Source organism: Gasterosteus aculeatus, chromosome Y, assembly GCF_964276395.1.
Source record: "Gasterosteus aculeatus chromosome Y, fGasAcu3.hap1.1, whole genome shotgun sequence".
In the NCBI taxonomy this organism is placed as follows: Eukaryota; Metazoa; Chordata; class Actinopteri; order Perciformes; family Gasterosteidae; genus Gasterosteus; species Gasterosteus aculeatus.
In genome coordinates, this window is record NC_135709.1 from 9579282 (window position 1) to 9600537 (window position 21256).

The 21256-nt window shown below is 44.0% G+C and overlaps 2 protein-coding genes across 3 annotated transcripts in view; one reads left to right on the forward strand and one right to left on the reverse strand.

The window, feature by feature from the left end:
- The window catches only part of LOC120812518 (guanine nucleotide-binding protein G(o) subunit alpha-like), a 90945-nt gene that overhangs the window by 33439 nt on the left and 36250 nt on the right, over positions 1 to 21256 (forward strand). The gene's annotated exons all lie outside the window — the stretch shown is intronic.
- On the reverse strand, positions 17390 to 21032 carry LOC144391016 (uncharacterized). The gene has a single exon (XM_078097547.1). The coding sequence runs from the start codon at positions 20110 to 20112 to the stop codon at positions 18562 to 18564; it is 1551 nt and encodes a 516-aa protein (XP_077953673.1). The 5' UTR covers positions 20113 to 21032; the 3' UTR covers positions 17390 to 18561.

Genomic DNA, 21256 nt, shown 5'->3' on the forward strand with positions numbered 1-21256 from the left:
AGATTTGAAAGCAATTGCTAAGCAAAGATTTCTCCAAAGTCTTTGTGGGAGAAAAAAAGGCATTTTTTTGTTGTTGTAAATAATTCAGGATTCAGCAACGTCTGCATAGTAGTCATCCCCTATCATCCACACATAGACACACACACACAGTCCACACACACAAGGACATGCACACACCCCTTTGCGACATGGAATGTTGATATATTGCTACAGGCCTACACATCCTGCTGGTCACATTAGCACACCGTTTATATTACGCTGATACACACACACAGCAACAGTCAGCATGCTGTAGGGTCGACGGTGGCGCATGGAGTAGAGAGCGTGCGCTGGGATTTTCAGGGTCCCTGAGCAAGACGGCCAACCCCTAAACTGCTCCCCATCAGCAGGCTAAATTTAACAAAAAAAAACATGGGCTAAAAAAAAAAAGGCTATGTAGATCGCTTTGGATAAAAGCGTAAATGACCTGTAGTGTTATGTAGACACAATCAATACTTGTATTGTTGCATACTAAGCACACAAAGCCCTGCAGTTAATCTAAACTTCAATTGCAGTTGAGAAAAGGAGTGGATTAAACACCTCTATGACACAAAGGAAAAGACATGGTGAAAATAAATGATTGCTACTGTCATCTTTTCAGCCGTGTAAACCCAGCAGTTTGTGATCGCGACGCAAGATTGCTGCAGATGTCGTTGCATCTTTGGTGTCCATGAACATCTAATCCCTGGGACATTAATGTTGCACCTGTGCACGTGAGGGTGTGTGTCTTTTGATGCGGGGGTTTGCACGTCACTCTGGCATTTAGAGGTTAATCAATACCATGCTGACTTCTGCTGCTAATTGAAGGTTAGCAGATACCATCAGCATGAGTCTCTCTCTCTCTCTCCGCCCTTCTCTCTTCCTGTCTTTGGTCAATAGAACTGTCTTTTTGTTAAGTTACATTTAGTGTCACGCGCCACATCAGCGACCTTTCGGAGAAACGTTTCCCCTGTTCTGCTCAGTGGTTATGACAGACACACACACACACAATCCTGTGTATTTAACATTCCCCTGTTAGTTGCACTTTGATGCAAGATGATGCAAAAGCAATATGGTGGCATTGTCCATCTGCTGGATTCCTCCTGGGAGTGATGCACAGCATGAAAGGGATGCAAGCAAAAGGTTACTTTACTGACAGCAGACTGCACCTCTTCAGTAGCGTCGCTTTGATTCATTATATTTTCAGATTACTTTGATAACCATCCAGGGAATGATACAGGTAAAATATACATTCATTCCTGTTTACATGAACGCATTTAAATGTTGGTATTGGGAGCAACTGCTATTAAAACATGTACATTTTATTTGTATTCTATTGGCATATTTATTCTTTCTTCGTTGTCTATTATTTGAATCAAAGCCTACATTCATACCGAACAAGTGTTGCAGTGTCATGTCAACCTGACACACTGAGTGTGTGTGTGTGCGCGTGCGTGTGTGCGTCGCGCGTTTTGTATGTAGCTGCAAGAGAAGTGTGCGCTCTCGGTGAATAATTCTGATGTCAGCTGTTGCCATGGTAACACAGACACCTGAGACAAATGGGGAGAGAAAGAAAGGAATAATACCATTTTTAATGTGGGGGAAAAGAAGTCAATGAAGGTCAAGGGAAAAGACAACAAAAAGCCTTCTGTTTAACATAAATTAGGTTTGCCCTTAGGTTTGCTTGCCCCCCCCCCCCCCCCCCCCCCCCCCCCCTGCCGGTAATTCATTTTTCTTTAATTGTTTACTTGATAAAAAGCTCCATCTGTCTTTCCATAAATAATTTAGCGTTAAATAGGGTGTCCCCTCTGTGTTTATGTGGGTGGGGAGTGTGGGGGTTATATGTACAAGACCCATTTCCCAAAATAAAGAGTCCATCTATCCCTGCGTCCTGTCCACTTGTCCCTCACTCAATGCCTCCCCATCTCCATCTGTGTCTCCAACATTTTTTGATTCCTGAGCTAATTTTGCCCTCTTCCTCCTTCAAGCTCATTAGCGAGAATGCAATAAAGCATTTTAAGGGAAATCTCCAGTCCAATGTCACTAAAATGTATAAAGTATGTTGGTTAATTAAATATGCAGTAAACAGGGGGTTTAGACTCCTATCTGCTGACGTTCTAGATGAACAATCCAAACCCCCCTCACTTTAGTAGCAGGCACCCTGCTATGAACGTATGCTTACCACCTTAGAAACTCTGCACAGATTCTGTCCTATCTGGTCCCTGTCATGTTCTTATCATGACGAGTTGTCAGTGTCGAATCACAGCAGCCATTATTACCGCGACCCATCTGCCAACAATGTCACAATGTTTCTGTGACTGTTAAACGCAAACCCGAAGATCATTTCAGGATTGTGGTTAGTGCATCCATTTTTTGTTTTTATAACATGGGCCTCAAATATACATTTATAGAAGTTGCAGTATCCGTCAGAATCTCAGTCCGTATACTATCCGTGTGTCCATGCATAATTTAAACTGTACTCGGCAAATTCTTGCAGCCACTACACTTTCAAGCTGACAGAGGCAACTTAGGGAATGTATTCTTAAAGCTGATCCACAGTGTTGGAGCACTGTTTGAGCCTAAAATTCAGTCCAAATCATTTAATCATGACTAGAAGGGCTTTAAGGTGCCCACCCGACTTTGCAGCTCTTGGAATGTTCCTAAGTCTTCCTCAAAAGCCACTTCCTCAGCCTCGCGCTCTAGCTCCTTTTGTGCTGCAATCTTAAGTGCTATTTCTATTGATCAGCTAGCGAAGGAAAGGCCTCCAGGTCTGTGTGTGTCAGTGTGTTGGCCAATGACCCAAAATGGGCCCCAACGTGTCTGGATTTTAAACTCTTCCTTTGCTCCCCCTCTCGACCATTCTCATTGGTGTCCTCACTCCCTTTTTCTCACTGTCTCTTCATCCTTCTCTCTCTTTCATCTTTATCCCTTTCTATATTCTTCCTCCTTCCCAGTTCTGCCCCCGACCCTCCGTTCAGTCTAAACCAGCATGCTTGCATGTGTTAACATTCACTCACGAACACACCGACATACATGTAGTCCCAATACCTCTAAGGGCTCTCTGATTAGGTTTATTCCACAAACTCTAATGTATCGCCGAAGTGGAACTTACCAAGAGAAGTATCCACTATTCTGCAGCCGGCAGGCGTCTTTGTGTGTGTCAATATTTGTAACATAGGACAGGAGTCACAGGATCGTTTACTGATCAGCTTCTTTAAACTACTCTATGTACTTTTTATTGTTCTATTGGCCTTTGTTAGGAGTGCTGTGGTTTCTTGAACTGAAAAATATTGCTGTTCTTTGTCTTTCTGCTCCGGTAAAAATAATGGCTGCAGGTGGCAGAAGAAATGCGTTACATTGTTGTGTAGATAACGAAGTCATTTTTGGATTAGCATGTTAATCTGAAGGGGTAGCATGCTCCCTATGTTTTCTCACAGCACACGCACGCAAACATAGTGGGTAGTGACACCATGGCACTGAAGGCCTCGATAATGAAGATAAAGAGCAAACTCTAGGCTGTTGTGTTGAATTGGGTGACACACAGAGGAAGTGCGGCAGGATACAGAGAGAGAGAGAGAGAGGGAGCGCAAGAGAGCAAGAGTTTGTCTGTTTGGCTTGATGTGTTCTTTCACTTCTTTAGCGAGTCCTTTGAGTTCTGTCATGCGTAATATGCCTCTATGCTTCCCTCTGCGTGAGGTTGAGTTGTTTTCCGTTCAAAGCTGCTTCTCTTCACTTTTTCTTTGGCTCTCACAGAGAGAATGGGGGGAGGCTTGAATAGACCAGAGTAATGAGAGAGAGAATTGTGTTTGTGAGGTAAGTCAGCCCACTAGTGCATCACTGCTGCTTTCTAGTCTTGTACCGCTGAACAGTTCTGCCCAATGAGTGCTGACACACACATTGTATCATTTGTAGAATGAGGGTTGGATCCAGATCTGTGTTCGCATTCACAAGACTTATGAACCCGCACAGGACGTCACATCCGCAGGCTCACACACTCAAACGCACACACTGCGATCCCCAACACTGACCCTCGCCGGGCTACACACATGCAGTCAAGGTCAAAGCAATGACATACATGCATATCTGGTGTTTCCCCTGCCATTATATGGGGGCGCGCACCCCCCACCCCCCACCAAGGCGGCGCCCTCGCCCCACTAATAAAGTCTTCGGGTTTTTTGGTGTTTACAATCCTCCATTGGTCTCTGCACACGCCGGAGTCCCGCCCCGATACCACACACGCAGGTGAGCACGCTCCCACCAGCGCATAGAGAGCGAATGTTGGTGTCTGTCCGTCGCACAGAGATTGCCACACTTCTCGTGTGACCGGGCCGTAAAGGAGAAAATTGACAAAACTGAGTGAATATGATTTCAAGACACACGTATGTCTGTGATATAAATTCTAGTGTCAGAGACACTTCCTCAAAGTCATTTGACCTCATTCCCTTCGCACCATCACTTTGCATGTACTCCCTTATGTTTGATCATCACATTAATGATACAACGTTACACGTCTGACGCTGTCCAAAGCGAACAAAGGTGATACATGTACAAATATTCTTTGGAGATATGGTCTGAAAATTCACTTCTCAAAATAGAGCTGAGGGACTAAGATTGAAGCTCTGCTATTCAACAAGGCACACGCACAGAAAATATGCTGTTAAAGGTTTTCTAAGGCAGGATCGGCACACGCAAAATTTAGTAGAATGTGTTCTCAGGTTGAGGTTAATGCACACGGTCAAGTTGGCACACTTTTATTCAGCAAATTTGTAGACCTACAGAGACATATTATAGGTGGAACTCATGTAGCCTGGCTGTGTTTGAGTGATTGTTATTAATTATATCTCAATGACTGTCTTGGCTGTCTGTGCTGTGTGTGGACAGGTGTGTGTTTGTAGCTGTAAAAATAAGATAATCTAATTCAACAGCTCTTATCTCTAATGGCCACAACTGCCCCAAATGTGCACACACACACACCCACGTTACAGGTCATATCAAACTGTGTGTGTGTGTGTGTGTGTGTCCTCATCTACATCCCAAACCCGATACTGGGTGAGGTTTTGTCTTTTCCGTCGCTGTCTCTTTTCTCTGCGTGTCTTACCATTCAGTTTTCTATAGGCCCCTTTTGCCAGTCTCTAGGATACCAACCAGTTACCGTAGCAACCAGGCTAGCTGGCCGCCTCTTCGAAACACGCAGCCACGAGGTCACCTGACCAACTATCTTGCATGTGATTGGACGCTGTGTTTTGGCCTCGTCTGTTCACATGCTATTGGTTGGAAAGGGGCCCCAACAAATTGTCTGCCCTCTCATTTTCATACTCTTACCTCTCCTCTTCTGCATCTCTCCGTCCCCTCCCCCTCTTCTTGTCTCGCTCTTGCTCAGCAAACACAGGCTCTGTATTCCACTGCATATTGCTAGTCACTGCATGATTCACATTTGATGCATTTACTTAATGTTAATGTTTACATGTTCTCTGCGTTAGGATTCAACAAGGAGCAGCAGCTAACATGCTAAAGAAATAACAAATTAGGCCTTTCCAGACTAAAACAAGGTTCAGATCAACGGAGTTATGTATTTTGGCAAAGCAAAGGAATTTTGCTTCAAAACTTTTCTGCATTTAACGATTATCGTGATTGTTTTGATCATTTTGTCTGATGTCATGCTGTCTTCATACTCCACGTTTCATCCAACTATTACCCCAGAACACAATGTGTTCCGCTTACCAGCATATGAGAGTTTAAGAAGCTGCATGCAGAGATTGTTTGCCAGCAGAGTGGCTAAAACAATTAGCTGATTATCAAAATAGTGGCTTATTCATTCTGCTGTATAATGTTGAATGAAAATGTATTAATATTAGTAAGCCATGCAGCAAAAGTACAGACAAACAGCTAAATTGTTACATTCGCCACAATAATAGCAATGAAAACCTCTTTGAGAATATTTGTATATTCCTCCAACGTGCAGTCAAGTCTGACTGATCGTCAGGAATAAAACGTCTAGATAACTCCACGTAGATCAGCCGCTACCCCCCATCCATCTCTTTTTACTTCTTCTAAGAGCCAGAAGCGTGCAGGAACCAACTGCCTCTGATGAGAGTAGGGCTCAAATATAAACACACAGCAATACACACATCTATCATGTGTGTAATTAGCCTGCTGAGCTGCCAGAGAGCCAACACCCAAACAGAAACTACTAGTTATCCTAAATATTGTAGATCTTCTCGTTTATCTTTGCTTCATGTATCAGTCATGTTTGGCAGAAATACTTATGAGGAAGTATTCCAGTAAGTTTGATTATTTCTCGTTTCTCAGCTTATCTGAGGTTTGATCAAGTACTTTTATGTTCATTATTCATATGGATTTCATTTACTGTATGTGGATGAGTGACGTTATGATACGTGTGTGTGTGTGTGCATACATGGTATGTTTGGACAGTGTAGGGGTGACAGCTCACAGTTGGATCTAAGTATAGATGAAGTGTGAGAGGAAAGAAGCTGTGAGTGACTGATCGGCTGATTGGACGGAGACTGATACTAACCAAGAGACAGCGTGAGAAGAGAGAGTGCTCAGAGCACAAAGGGTGAGCGAATGGGGGGCTGGGGGATCACTTTAAACCAACACAGATATAGATGTATATTGATCCCCTACCTACTGGTGTGTGGAAAAACTATGTAGGAACAACACAACCTTTCACTCGGTGATCATTAAGTCACAGAGCCAATGAGAACACAACGCCAAACTTCACACCAGTCAAAGGACTGGGACCATGCAAAAACAATCCATTAATAATATCATGTGTTAAGTGGCCTCCTTTTTTTTTCATTATAAAACAAGAAAGCACTGTTTTTACTCTGCAGCAATGGAAGAGAACAACATTGCTCAACAGAGGCTGACGGTTACACATATTCCACCCTGGTTTTCTGGGTCAGGCAAACAGACCTGTGATGAGAAGAGCCAGGACTGCAGGGTAGTGAGAGAAAGAGACATGGGCTTTTTTTTTTAACAAGGGCTATTGACAAACCCAGATGGAGATCACTGTGTGTGTGTGTGTGGGAGTTTTTTATGAAGGGTTTACATGCCATTCATTGGTCTTGCCTTTACCGTACCATTTGTGACCCATTTGTTACTGTGTTGCAGTAAATATAGTGGGTTTTACAGGAGCGCTCATGTTCTCATTCACAGTTGGATAGTGTACATGGTGGTTATGTGACACAGCAGATTGGAATATCTCCATATACAACTAATTGAATATATAATATAACTATATAGCTACCAATGTTTTTTCCCACTCATCTATGCATTACGCAGGAGGAAATGAAGCAATTTAAAATTTACTAGACATGCTCAAACTGGTCTCTCAAAACATCCTCATCTGGGCTGGGAAGGTTTGGTCTGATCAGATTTCTCTGTCTTTGTGTACAAACATCCCGCCTCGTTTTTTTTTCACTGTTCATTTAATAGCAACAGATTTCCAAACCAATGTTGTGAACAAGTGCTAATGAAGCTGATGGCTCATCCACCATTTGATGCTGCAATTTGATCCTATTTTGGCATCGCTGCAATTCAGTTCTCAACAGAAGGTGGAGACTGACAGTACCCGCATAAATATACTGCCTTGCAACACAGGTTTTGCATAAATAATGTTTTTCCACACTCTTGTGTATGCTTCTGATTGCATGGAAACCCGGGCCTGCTCCTCCTCCATCTCTATCTCTGAGTGTTGAGGTGGGTACAGCGTGATTGTTTTTTTAACAGTGCTCTCTGGCTGCTATTGACTAAGTGTTTTAACAATCCACCCTCATAACAGAAAGTACTGTACATGCCCCATATCCGTCACCTTCTTCCTCTGTTCGTATATTTGTGCGCGCGTATGTGGTTAAAGGGTGCTGTGTGACCATGCTCCACGGGAGCAAAGCATGGCTTACACACACACGTGTGTGTGTGTGTGTGTGTGTGTGTGTGTGTGTGTGTGTTGAGGCTCCATTCGGGTGGCCTCCAGGAGGGCTGAACAACAATTTAATATTTCATCACTTCCATTATTAAGCAACTGCTAAAGAGAGAAAGGAAGTGGAAAGCCGGGCGGGGGGAGAGGGTTAAGAAAGCGGTGCGCGTACTAAGCGAGTGAGATGCGTCGACAGTCCATCTCACATCTTATTCAAGAAACGGGATAGAGGGATAGATGAAGGGAAGAGGAGGACGATGCTGATGGAGGAGGAGAGTGCAGCACAGTAGATGTGGAGAGTGAGAGAGAAGGGGGGGGACTGCATTCCTGGGAAATGAGGATGGTCACTATGGCAACTGCAGCTGAGAGTTGCATAATGCAGAGGAGTGAGAGAGCGAAACAGGCTGAGTGAGAGGTTGGGGTCTTGCCAGCAGACGATGGAGGTGAAGAGATAAAGCGAAGGGGTCGAGATGAAGAGAAAGAAAAATGATGAGAGGTGGAAAAAATGACCTGTAATGTAAAGGTGGAGAAAGACAAGAGACACAAAACCATACGTGTAAATTGTGTGTGTGTGTGTTACTATTGTTTCTTGTAGCCACTGGATTGCAGTTACGTCATGTGGTGTTTGTCGGAATGATTAAGTCAGGACTATAAGAGCCCAGGCGAGTGAGAACAGATTGTTGATGGAGCCACTTATGATTTCTCTCCAAGCTATCTGATGGCTGATGCTCACTGTGACGTCAACAAACACACGCGCTTGTTTCTTATCTGTGATCACTTTGTCGGTTTCTCATGCTTGTGTTTTATTCATGCATATGTTTTCTTGTTTGTGGTTTGTGGCTGGTGTACAGCGTGTGCATGAACGTCAGCAGCTCGATTGCAGGTCTATCTTACTTACATGAACTTTGTGGATCTGGAATTTAGTGCTATTCAGTTTTTTATTTGAATATCCTATCCCGTGTGTGCAATATCTGGTCAATTAAAATTGATCAAACGGCTTAGTATTTATTTGGTCACCGTTTTGGCCCAATCAATTCATTGGTCTAGGTTTGTGATGTACCAAGTTAGCTAACAACAGCTGTATGCATGTCTGTGTCTCTGCCTCGGTATGACTTTTTAGCTCTCAGTGCTAACCTGCGGATTTCACGTCTAATGCAGACGGCTCTCACTCTCAGCTCGTCGGACACTTTTGAACGCGCTGGGCTTCTTCTAACGGCTGTACAACGAAGTTTGACACATTAAAGCATAAAGAATGTCCGATGGGTCAAACAAAATCAGGACTATCACACAGGAGACCATGTTTGTGTAGTGAAACCCACTTGTGTGCGAAACTAACTAATTCAACTTACACGTGTAGACATGCAACCTATTTAAAACCACAATATTTTGCTTAACCTAAGTAGTTTTGTTGCCCAGAACCTATTTAGGACTTGTGAATTACAGATTTCAAGGTGGTTGGAAGGATTTTTGGGAGGCTTGCAAAAAAACGTTGTGTCCCCCTCAGTGTTTCATCTGAATATTAAAATGATTAACTGAGATATCAATTGCGTACCGCTGCTATTGCCATGGAGTCGGTTCAGTGGTGGTTGGACAACTGCTTTTGATAAAAACGTCACAGATAAGGTAGAGGACAGAATTCCCCCTGAGGACGGCCGCGTTACTTTAGAGGAATTTACAATGAGTAAAATCTTCTCGTCAGATTTTTAGAAAGAACAGAACTGAAATTACTGTGTGATCCCTACCGATCCTCTCAGCGTGACCACAGGAGTGAGCAAATATTGAAACCTAAAAAAGTTTCTTACAATTAAAGTAGTTTCTTCTCATCCCCATTGTCAGTTAGCCCGACTACGCCTTGCACCCTAATGTTGGAAACCTGGAGAAAACACTGCTCCACTGTGCCATTCTTCCCTAAAATCAGACTGAAGATTTGTCATCTGTGATGACTAGAGGTGTTAAATCAGACATTGTCAGAAGTGTTTGGGTACCTCAAGTCAGTGGCCTACCACTGTTCGACAGAGGACTGCAAAACTGAGCTTGTTGTCGCGTTTTTTCCTCACACACACACACACACACACACACACACACACACACACACAAACATGGCCGACTGCTGACCAAAAAACATTTATTCTTCTGTTATTTTAATAATCCTATCATAAGACATGTTATCCTCTAAAATCCCGTTTCAGCATTGTCTGTTTCCTCTTCCTTAATTAGAGAGGGAGAGAAGGAGGTTGAAGATTGGATAGAAATTGTTACTGGAAATAGTTATTTCGTAGTCAAGCAGTAGACTAAGGAATGTAATTATGTTGCCGAGTAACTGAACTATATACGTCCTATCTCTATAAAAACCTTCTCTCTCAGTCAGGCGAAGCAGATGAATCTGCTCTAGTCTCTGCTCGCGCTTGAAGGTGTTTTCTACGCGCTCGCTCTTTTTCTTTTTGACAGTAAGGGGGCGGAGCCAGTCACCATGGTCTCTACACCTGATTGGTTACAAACCCCGTCTTTGGATTGGCTGGAGTGATGCATTCACACAACTATAGAAGCCCATTTCCGCACTAATGTAAGGGGATGAAAAGTCGAAATTATGAGATAAAACGCCCCACTTCGGTAATCGTGTAGACCGTAGATGACAACCAGCTATAACCATCATTTACCATCATTACCGGCACATTCAGAGCAATGCGTCCCATCGCAGACCGGTCCGTCAGTCTGAATCTGAATATCTAATAACTTTACCGAACTATGGAGGAGCCTGCGCATATCTTACCTCATTATTTCCATTTTCCAAAAAGTCGATCCGTATTAAAAGTTGGCAAGATATTCACAGATTTGGACTTTTTTCCGGTATTTTACGAATACGGACCGGTCTGAGACTAAGAGCAGCTTTTTCTTCATTTAAAAGAAAAATGAATCTGTTTAATATCAATATTAGCTTTTTTACATAGGCTACTTCCATATTGTGTTGAAATGCAAGCTGCATTGGTTCTTGCATTCTTGATAGAAAATCTTTGTGTTTTTTTGTGATTTTTTTTCTCTTATAAAAAAATAGAGAAGGTAATTCATCTGTTGATTTTCTTTAATTATCAAATAAAGTAGGAAGTGATTAGCAACCTCTGAGTAGCAAACTCAGATTTGAGAAAATTTAGAAAATCGAGATGCATCGATAATCGTTTTATCAGTTTAGAATCAATAATCGGTTTAGAATCGATAATCTGTTTAGAATCTAATCGTTGACCTCTGAAACGGAATCGAATCGTGAGGTGGCAAGAGATTCCCACCCCTAGTGACCTCATTTGATGTGACTTAATTATATAGTTAGCATACCAGAGAGTGACGTTGATTTTTGCCGTGCTAGCAGACAGCCTGGGTCCAGGAATAGTTCTGTAGGTCAATCTTTACTTTAGTCCAGATAGAAAACATGTGCCATTAAATCCACCCTGTGGTTGTTGACGAAATGCAGAGCTTCAACTTTCCCTTCCAGAGGAATTGCAAAAACGTATCTTATCCCCTCGTTTTGTTTGTAGCGCCACCATCAGGTCAACATTTCATTTGCAAATACCCAGAAAACTAATGACGTTCCCATCAGCCGTATCTGTACTTTGTGTCAAGTAGGGCTGCAACTAACGATTGTTTTGATAATCGATTAATCGGCAAATTCTTTTGTTTGATTAATCGGATAAAAAAACATTTAATAAAGCATTCATTTCTGACCCTTTATTCTAAAACGGAACTGACAGTGCAGTCGTGTGAAGGTTAATCTTGAGGTGGTGTGCATCCACTGAGAGATGTCAGTCAAACAGGCAGAGATTTGTGCTGCTGCCTGTGTCTAGATTAGTTGGGTGTGGTCAGCATAGCTATGGTGTGTGAGGTCAGAGCCTTGGGGGACGCCAGTAGTGCGAGGACCAGGTACAGATACCGATCCTGTTACCCCGTAAGTGCGGTTGGAGGATGAGAGAAAAGAGAGAAGAGCCCGAGGATAGGAGTAAAGTTGGTTAAAAATAGCTCGCTCTAGAGTTTTGAAAGAAAGGGCAGTAAAATGTTTCCCCGCATCTAAGTAAGGCCTCACAGGAGCACTGTATTTGCTGTAGACTTAGTCTATGTATCTGTGTGTATATACGTTATATATAACATAAAAGCTATATAAATATCTATATAGATATATCTATATAGATTGATATATATATATATATATATATATATATATATATATATATATATTATATCTCTATACATATCTCTATAATACTATATTCTCTTTTGTACATTTTAACATCGCTGATGTACATCTCTTTTTCCATGTAAGCACCACCCACCCTGACAATTTCCTCAAATGTCCAACATACTTGCCAAATAAATGTTTCTGAACAGGTTTTTAAACAGGATGTCAATGCGGTCGGGGGAGAGAGAAGGATATAGGGGGGAGGACGTTCCGAATGTGCAACACGGAGTACATGTTACAGCTAGTAAAAATTTCCTAAACTATCAGAAAAAGAAATGAAATAAAAGTGGACCGGACATGAAACTTGAAAACTTTTTTTCACTTTTAAGCTACTGTGAGTAACAGTCTCCATGTGTTACTGATGCCTTGATATGACCCAAGTAAGTTAACAACACCATTGTAAATGATGCCTTTGGGACCGGCTGTGTTGCATGTAGAGGATGTGCTGTTAACCGCAGGGTTGTCAGTTTGAACAATAACAGAAAAAAACAATATGAGAGCACCTACAGTAAGCTTACTGATGGCTTAAGCTCTCAATGTGGATTGAAGGGTGGCGCAGAGGTAAGGAGGGAGAGAAAAGAACAGATGCAGAGGATGTGGGAGTGATGAGGAGCATGATGACAGTGGTGGTGATGATGATGATGGTGGCACTGATAATTGCCTATTCACTGTCCAGGCAGAGATTTAAAGCAGGCCATGTGTATCATTAGACGCACACACACGTATACAAGGCTATCGTCAGCAACATGAAGTAAAACTGCGGCTGTAAGAGTAACAATTTGAGAAAAACGTATTTATTTTAAACTATTTCACTGAATGCTGATTCAAACTAAAAATCCATTTATTAAATATATTTAGAAAATGGTATTACAAAGTGTGGTGGAAATTTGTGGATTTAGCCCATGTGAGAAATCAAAAGTATCTTGAGCTTGCTTTGTGATTAAGTATTTATTACTAACTAGAATATAGAAAAAAGATAAAGAATACAGAAATCATCAGCACAAGTTGTAAGCACAGACAGAAGTCAAATGACTACAATTCAGCTGAAAAGGGACAGATGTTCCTTCCCCCAAAAGGAGCAGGAAGATCTGACAAAGTCAAAGAGGAGAACAGGAGGTTTTATACACTTAGGGGGGTTTGTGCTGCCTCAGGACAGCCCACCCCTCAAGAGGAATGTGGGAAAAGTACCAGATGATGTAGGGGTGACCCTGTGACCCTCCCTTTATGGACCCAGACAATCAACAACATCTAAAAGGTCAGTCAGGGCACGCATGTTTTCATCTGTGTCTTATCTCACCCTGGACTGCCTTAAGTCACCGGCTCACATCAAGGGTCACATTCCTGAGAGCCTCACCCCACGCAGGCTCAACAATTTTCCCCCAACATCCCTCTCTTTTTGTCATTTTTGACAATCCGGAATCAACTTAAGAAACTCTAAACAACAATCAAATCGAAATTAAGAAAGAAAATTAAACAACAAAGAAAACGTTTAGAACATACATGAGTGGTGTAAATTCACGAAGATTCAGAACATCACATCATTAACTTCTAGGTACATTGAGAACTCTTGCTAAACATTAACACCATACATGCTGTTTAGTTACACACAATCCTCACACTCATCATCACTGTCAGAGCTATCCGGATATGGTGTATGGATATGGAGTCCATTTCTGAACCGGACACCGTATAGTAGTACTTGTGTGTTCAACTGATACATGAGTGCTAACAACCTTCCTTACAAGAGCTTTAAAACAGTTACAATTAGGGTTGTAACAATTACAGACAGATTGATGCCCCCTAATTCCCATAGCAGTTCCTTGAAGAGAGAAGGTCCCTATGATCCAACAAATGCCTGTTTTTCCCCAAACGGATTCCAGTCGTGGTCGTGCAATTCCTTACTGCCCCGTTCTGTGTCTACCACCACATCATAAACCGATGATGTTGCATCGGAGATGTAAGCGCAACATTCAGTATTAATCGCTTTGCATACCAAGCCTTGTGAGGCCAGAACGAGGTCCAGAGCCATTCTATTTTGTAGTACCATGTGTTTGATGTAATTTACTACAGTCACTCGTACCTAGAGAGGAACCACCTAGAAAGTGATAACGTTGGTTAAGGGATGGACCAGAATCTAACCAACATCACTTGATTAATACCTACGGGCCTTTCCTCAAGATTAAATTGCTTAACTGCAAAACGCACAACTTTCCCCTTTTCACCCTCATAGGCAGTTGTGCTTTGCGCTCTTGTCGCCGTATGCGATGGAGGAGTGTAACAGTCTTCATCATTACTCACAAATCGATGAGATAGCTCAGCCCACCCCATGACAGCCCAGTCGGCTTCCGTGAATGGAACAGGAACCAGCATAGGTGCTCTAGATGAAATGGGCATATGCTGACATATCCAACAATTAGACATTCCTTTTGTTAGCAAAATCCTTCATAATAGTCAACGCAATATTATCATGCTTGTACGGTGGTGTACGGTTTGGAAGGTTCCTTAACTGTAGGCTTACCTTGCATGCATACTGCCAATCTAGCCGAGTGAAATGGGCTGGTTCCGTCGTACAACCTTCGGGTAGAGCGCACCAGAGCGGGTATTCCCAACTTGCATCATATTTAGGACTTACAGACACCGTACAAGTATCATTTGTCCCACACTGAGTTCTAACGTCCTCCGAGTCCAGGACTGACAAGTGACCTAAGTGCGGCGTGCTCAGCCGTAACATGTGAGCTTTACAACCCTCCTCCCCACACACCCCTCTTGGACATTTGAAAGAGATCAACCCTTGCCTCCAAGTTGCTTTAGTGGGGGGCTGTTCTGGCCTAAGGGAGGTCAGGGCCTGTGGTTTAACGGCCTTGTAAATGATTTCAGGTGGTACTGTTTTAGGTTGTGTCTCGCTGACAGGCTGGTAAGTTCTTTTGCATGCCTCCCTCCAGTTGCTGGAGCCAGTGTGGGCTGGTATCTCCTGACACGATCGTGGTTTACTGCACCAGAATGGTGGATCTGCTAAATCAAAACTCTTCCCCCCACAGTACATATTCATCTCCCAACCCGGCAACACACACAATTTCATTTACGTAACTTTCTATTTTAACCCATGCATCATGTTCGATTGTGTAGAGCAAACACTCTGTCTTGTCGCATTGTTTTGCTGGACAGTGGAAACTTCCTGAAATTCTCTATTGGAGCGTGGAGAAGGCCGGAATCTGTGGTGTTCACATAGGGAGGTCGTAGCTCATTGATCGTGAGTGGGATCAGCACAAATGTGGCCAGTGATAGTGATAAACACATGTTCATTCTCAGGCTCCAACCATGCTTCCTAAGTGTTCTTTGGCGCTGGAGATCTGTCTTTTATCGCTGTTCTCCGGGTGGCTGCCGTCCTTGCTGTCTCTGCCGTCTCTACCGGGCTCGTCGGTGTCCTGGAACACTGCAGTGGGGGAGGGCTCTCCACCCTGCAACCCCTTAACCGGAACCAGATGGAGGTGCTCCTTCGCCTCCTGGATCCGGGATGCGTTTGCAGTGGCTGGCGTGAACCCACGTCGCTTTCCCTTCCACCTTAACTGCCGTCTCCGTGGTCAGGAGTACTTGGAAGGACCCCGTGTAGCGTCTCTGCTTCCAGTGCTTCCTCCAGTGATCCTTAATGAGGACCCAGTCTCCTGGTTTCAGGTGGTGCTGCATTGCTGTAGCTGTGGATGGAAGCGCCGCTTTCACCTCTTCGTGCAGTGCTGAGAGTGAAGGGGAGAGGTTAGCACAATATCTCAGCATGCTCATTTATAGCAGTGCACATCCCCCCTTTGCCCACGTGATCTTTTCCGTGAGACAACTTAGCATAAATGTGGAAGAGAGCACGTGGCAAACAGGGCCTACTGTCCGGCCCTGTGTAGATTCCGCCCTCAAGAATGGCACCAGATCGTTTCCACAGGGAACGCTCCTGTGCACCGGCAAGAGGCCGAAGTGTTGAAAGATCGGCATAAGGACTAGGATCGGTCGGTGTGGAAAGCATGTGAGCCAGGGGGAAAAGGAAGCCCTGCGAGGCTGCCTTCTTCGCAGCCACATCCGCGCCCCTATTTGCTACAGATACAGGGTCAAGAGAAGAGGTGTGAGCTTCACGTTTAATGACTGCAATGGCTCTGGGTAGTAAAATGGCATCCAGAAAAGCCGACACAAGGGTATGATGTGCAATAGGCTTGCCAGATGACGTAAGAAACCCCCTGTGTCTCTAAAGAGCTCTGCACCAGAAGAATAACGTGAATCAGTGAAGATGTTAACTGTTTTACCTTCAGCTGCTTTACATGCCTCGGCAAGTGCAATCAACTCTACCGCCTGTGCTGAGAAGTGTGAAGGAAGCCTGCCACTAACAAGTGTGCTGTGTGATGTAACCACTGAACCCCCAACCTGACCGCTGCCCGTGTCTGGTGAGCGAGAAGCGGAGCCGTCTACAAACAGCTCAAGATCTGCATTGGGAAGAGGTGTGTCCAACAGATCAGGCCTTGGTATGCATGTCTGCTGCAAGACTTCGACACAGTCATGAAGCTCTCTGTCATCTGCAGTTGGAAGAAGTGTAGATGGGTTAAGGACATTGAATCGTTTGACAATTACATTAAGTTGTAGGATACCTGAACCATCTCTGAGCAGAGAGGTGAGAAGTCTTCTGGGCATATAAGATATGAGAGACAGTAAGTGGGACCATGAGTGGGACATCACAGAAGCCCACAATGTCACATGATGCTAAAATGTCTCTCTCGGCTGCTGCCACTGCTCGCAAACAGAGGAAGACCCGAAGCAACAGGGTCAAGTTTTGAGGAGAAGTAGGCAACAGGCCTAAGTTGTCCTCCATGAAGATGACACAAAACTGATGTCATTTAACAGTCCTTCTGGTCTATGAACTGAGTCTACGGTAAGTCGGGTCTCAGCAGGCCCAGAGTCGGGGCCTGTGATAAGGAAGTCTTTAAGTCCTGAAAAGCCTTTTCAGCTTCAGTAGTCCAAGTCAGTTTGTCATGCGCGCTGAGGCCTTTACAGTGGACCATGAACGAGAGAGGTGCCTCTCTTTCTGAATAAATAGGGATCCACCGTCTACAGTATGAAGTCATCCCCAAAAAACTCATCATTCGTTTTTTTTTTGTTTTTTTTGTTTTTGGTACCAATTGAATTGCCCCAATACGTTTGGGAGAGAGGGATTTTGCCCTCAGCTGTGATCACATGTCCCAGATAAGTAACTTGTTCTAGAGCAAATTTAAGTTTTTCGTAGGCAAGCCTTTTCCCGTTCTCTGCCAAATGTTTAAGTAGCGAAATTGTACCAATTTTACAAGCCTCCTTTGATGGGCTGCAAATCATCATATCAGCCACATAATTTTGAAGGGCCGACCCTGCAGGGAGTTATAAATTATGTAGATGTTCCTAAGCGCTTCTGTGGAATACACCTGACTTCTGTGGTAACCCACTGGACATCCTATCCATTTATAGCCGCGCCCAAAAAAGAAAAAAAAACAAACCAACTTATGTCTTCTTGTTTGGGAGGCTATACAAGTCTGCGTGTTATGTGTATTCCTCAACGAGCTCTACTGTTCTGTGTACACTTACTCGTGTGATCAACGTAGTGCGATCTACATTACCACTAGCGCTATACTCTTCATGAGGATCCTCTGCACCCGGTCTGAACTTTAGGCCGAGACGCTGTTGCAACCATGGACCAAGATCCTGTATCCCAGTGAGATGGTTTAGCCAATGAAATGTGGAGTAGAATCGAGGAACACCTTTTTTCCTTTGGGAAGGAGAGAGAGATACAGACACCGCAGCAGCCTCCTCTGACCAATACACATGCTTCAACCATAATCTCTCTTTCTCCAACTTTTGGTCATGCCATACGTCCACATACCTTCTATCTCGCCCTGTGCTTACATGGGATGTGCAATGTAATGACTGTTCATGCATGTAATCTTCTACCGTGTGTGTATGCGCAATTTTTACATGGTCATGAGTAATTAATGCATCAAGGTATGCTAATAGTTTTCATCCATATACATACATGAGGGTTTTTGGACTGTAGTTAAACATCTAAAATAATTGCAATTTAGTCTCTTTTTTTTTTTTTTTTGTGTGTGCCATCTGATGTTGAGCTCAAACACAATGCCAAATGCTCTTGAGTCAACTACAAGTGTTACCGGATGGCAAATCGTCACCGTTAATTATGGGAATCTCTGAATATAACTCGACATGCAATCTAAGATGTGTGTGTGTGTGCAGTTGTGTTAGCTATTTGTTCCGTTTATGAGTGTGTGTAGGGTGCGTTACTTTCTCCTCCGTGATGGGGTGCTCCGTCTCTGGGGTCCGCCCCTCCCTCTGCCTTCCTCAGTCAGACGTGTGATGTGTCTCATCCTCATGTGCTCAGGACACTCTGCTCGCCAATGTCCTTGTTGTCCACAATTGTAACACACGCTTGGATCATAACTCCCGTAAGTCCGATCTGATCTGCCTCTGCCACGAGCTCTTCCATAACCTCTTCCTCTTCCACGTTGGCCTTGGGCAATTGTTGGCACTGCAAGCACGTAAAAATTGCATACTGAGCCTTTTCCAAACCTTTTAGTTTGTCCTTTTTCTTGTGTAACTCATCTTCAGCGTGTTCAGCGTGCTGAGGGATGTCTGCAAGAGCACACGTTTTCCAGGTTACACATGATCTTTTCACCATCCGTTTAAGTTCAGGTCTCATTCTGCTTATAAAATGTTCTTTCAGATGGACTTCATATGGCATTAGGGGCTGTGCCCCCATTGGATCAGGTCGCTTAAGGCCACTGTGGGTGTCAAAAGCTGTCGTCAGGCGTCCCAGGAATGAGCTGCATGTTTCTTGTGGCCCTTGTGTCATAGAGGTGACGATGGGGAGGTTCAGTCTCAGAGGAAATTGTTCTTTTACCAACACAATGAGAGCATCTACAGCACTTCTAATGTCCATATCTGTGCCGTGCTCACAATCAGGATCTTTAAGGCGAGCAGCCATTCTTGTGGTGTTGAACACACTCTGAACCTTGTGATAGTCATGTGTCAGAAGTCTGCACATCAGACGCCGCAGCTCTGACATGCTAGGATGGTATTTTCTGACAAATTGCTGAAAATCAGTCTCCCACTTAGCAAGATTGTCCTTGGGACTGCAGACGTGGCTCATTGCCTTGGTCACATCGGTATCTGACCAGGGTCTGAGAACCAGCATCGGCCCTTGCGCCCCCTCCACTGGAAAAGAAGCTGCAGGATCGAACAACGTCTTTTTCCCTTCTCTGAGCAAGACCCGTCTTTGTTGAGCCTGCGAGCGGGTCACAGTAGGTGAAAAGGTCGTCTGGCTGGTGTTGGAGGTTGAATCTGGCTTCCCTCCTGGTGGGCTGTTGTCAAGCCGAGGAAAGGTTGTTTGTGCTGCTTCCTGCCGTGGAGACTGCGGGCTCATGAAGGCGGGAGCTGGAGGAGCAGTGAGGGGAGGGGGGGAGTCCAGATCCGTGTCCACCAATCTCCTCAGGAACTCATAAAAACAAGGATAAAGTGTTTTTGGGTTAGAAGGGGTACACGTTTCAGAACTTTTTGTAGGATCTTGGGTCTTTAATGAATTAAATGCTACCAACCTCTGTCTCTCCCTTCTCTCCGACTCATACTTCCACATCTTGAAAGCTTCCCAATCTGCCTTACATACCACATTCTTTTTCTGCTTTCTTCTCGACAGGCCTGCATGCTGAGCTGCATCGTTCTTCTCCTTCCCCCTCAGTTGCAATTCCAACTGCTCCAATTGATTCTCACTCAAACTCCCCTTTGAAGGAAACCCCAATTCAACCCATTTTTGTATTTGATTCAAACTGCCAGGATAACGCTCTGACATAAATTTACACAATAGTGGCAGGATATTAGTCTCATGGTTATCACCCGTCTCCCCTTTACTCTGAACACTACTCATTTAGATATCCGTATCTGTACACAAGGAGTGTACGCGCCTATAAAGGTGCGCACAAACGGAGAAATACCACACGTATAACCAAGGCAAGTCAGTGACCGTTGCTTTCTCTGGCCACTCAGTCTACTGCATTTATCCAAAGTTGGCCTGTGAATTTTCAGGAGACACAGGATATGCAACTTGAGAAAATACTACAGGTGACCCAGACACGTCTGTCTACAACACACTCGTTGTGAGATAGGCCTAAAACCCTTTTGTCAATGACTCTGTCTGCCTTAAAATAATTTTGATCTCTCACCGCGTGTTCGTCGTTTCTTTTTCTTGAACTGGATGGATCGGCAATCCGGGTCTCGTCGGGACGGCAGCTTCTCACCCTCAGGGAGGAATCACCTATACTATATGGCCTCCTGTCCGTCCGTCAGAGTCCAGATCACGCGTCCATCCCATCCTCGTCGCCAAGTTTGTGGTGGAAATTTGTGGATTTAGCCCATCTGAGAAATCAAAAGTATCTTGAGCTTGCTTTGTGATTAAGTATTTATTACTAACTAGAATATAGAAAAAAGATAAAGAATACAGAAATCATCAGCACAAGTCGTAAGCACAGACAGAAGTCAAATGACTACAATTCAGCTGAAAAGGGACAGATGTTCCTTCCCCCAAAAGGAGCAGGAAGATCTGACAAAGTCAAAGAGGAGAACAGGAGGTTTTATACACTTAGGGGGGTTTGTGCTGCCTCAGGACAGCCCACCCCTCAAGAGGAATGTGGGAAAAGTACCAGATGATGTAGGGGTGACCCTGTGACCCTCCCTTTATGGACCCAGACAATCAACAACATCTAAAAGGTCAGTCAGGGCACGCATGTTTTCATCTGTGTCTTATCTCACCCTGGACTGCCTTAAGTCACCGGCTCACATCAAGGGTCACATTCCTGAGAGCCTCACCCCACGCAGGCTCAACAATTTTCCCCCAACACAAAGAATTAATTACAAAAATATAAACGGCGGAATAGGTGACGTGAAAATGGCAAGCGAACCAAGAGGGTTAAAGAGGAAGTCATACAGACCACTTAAGTGCTGGTCATGGAGCGTAATTAGTTATCAAGCGGAGAAATCCAATTCAAACATCTGGAAGGAAATTGGTATGCTTA

Coding starts and splice junctions, on each gene's coding strand:
- LOC144391016 (XM_078097547.1), bottom strand. CDS start 20,112: ATGAGTAGTGTTCAGAGTAAAGGGGAGACGGGTGATAACCATGAGACT.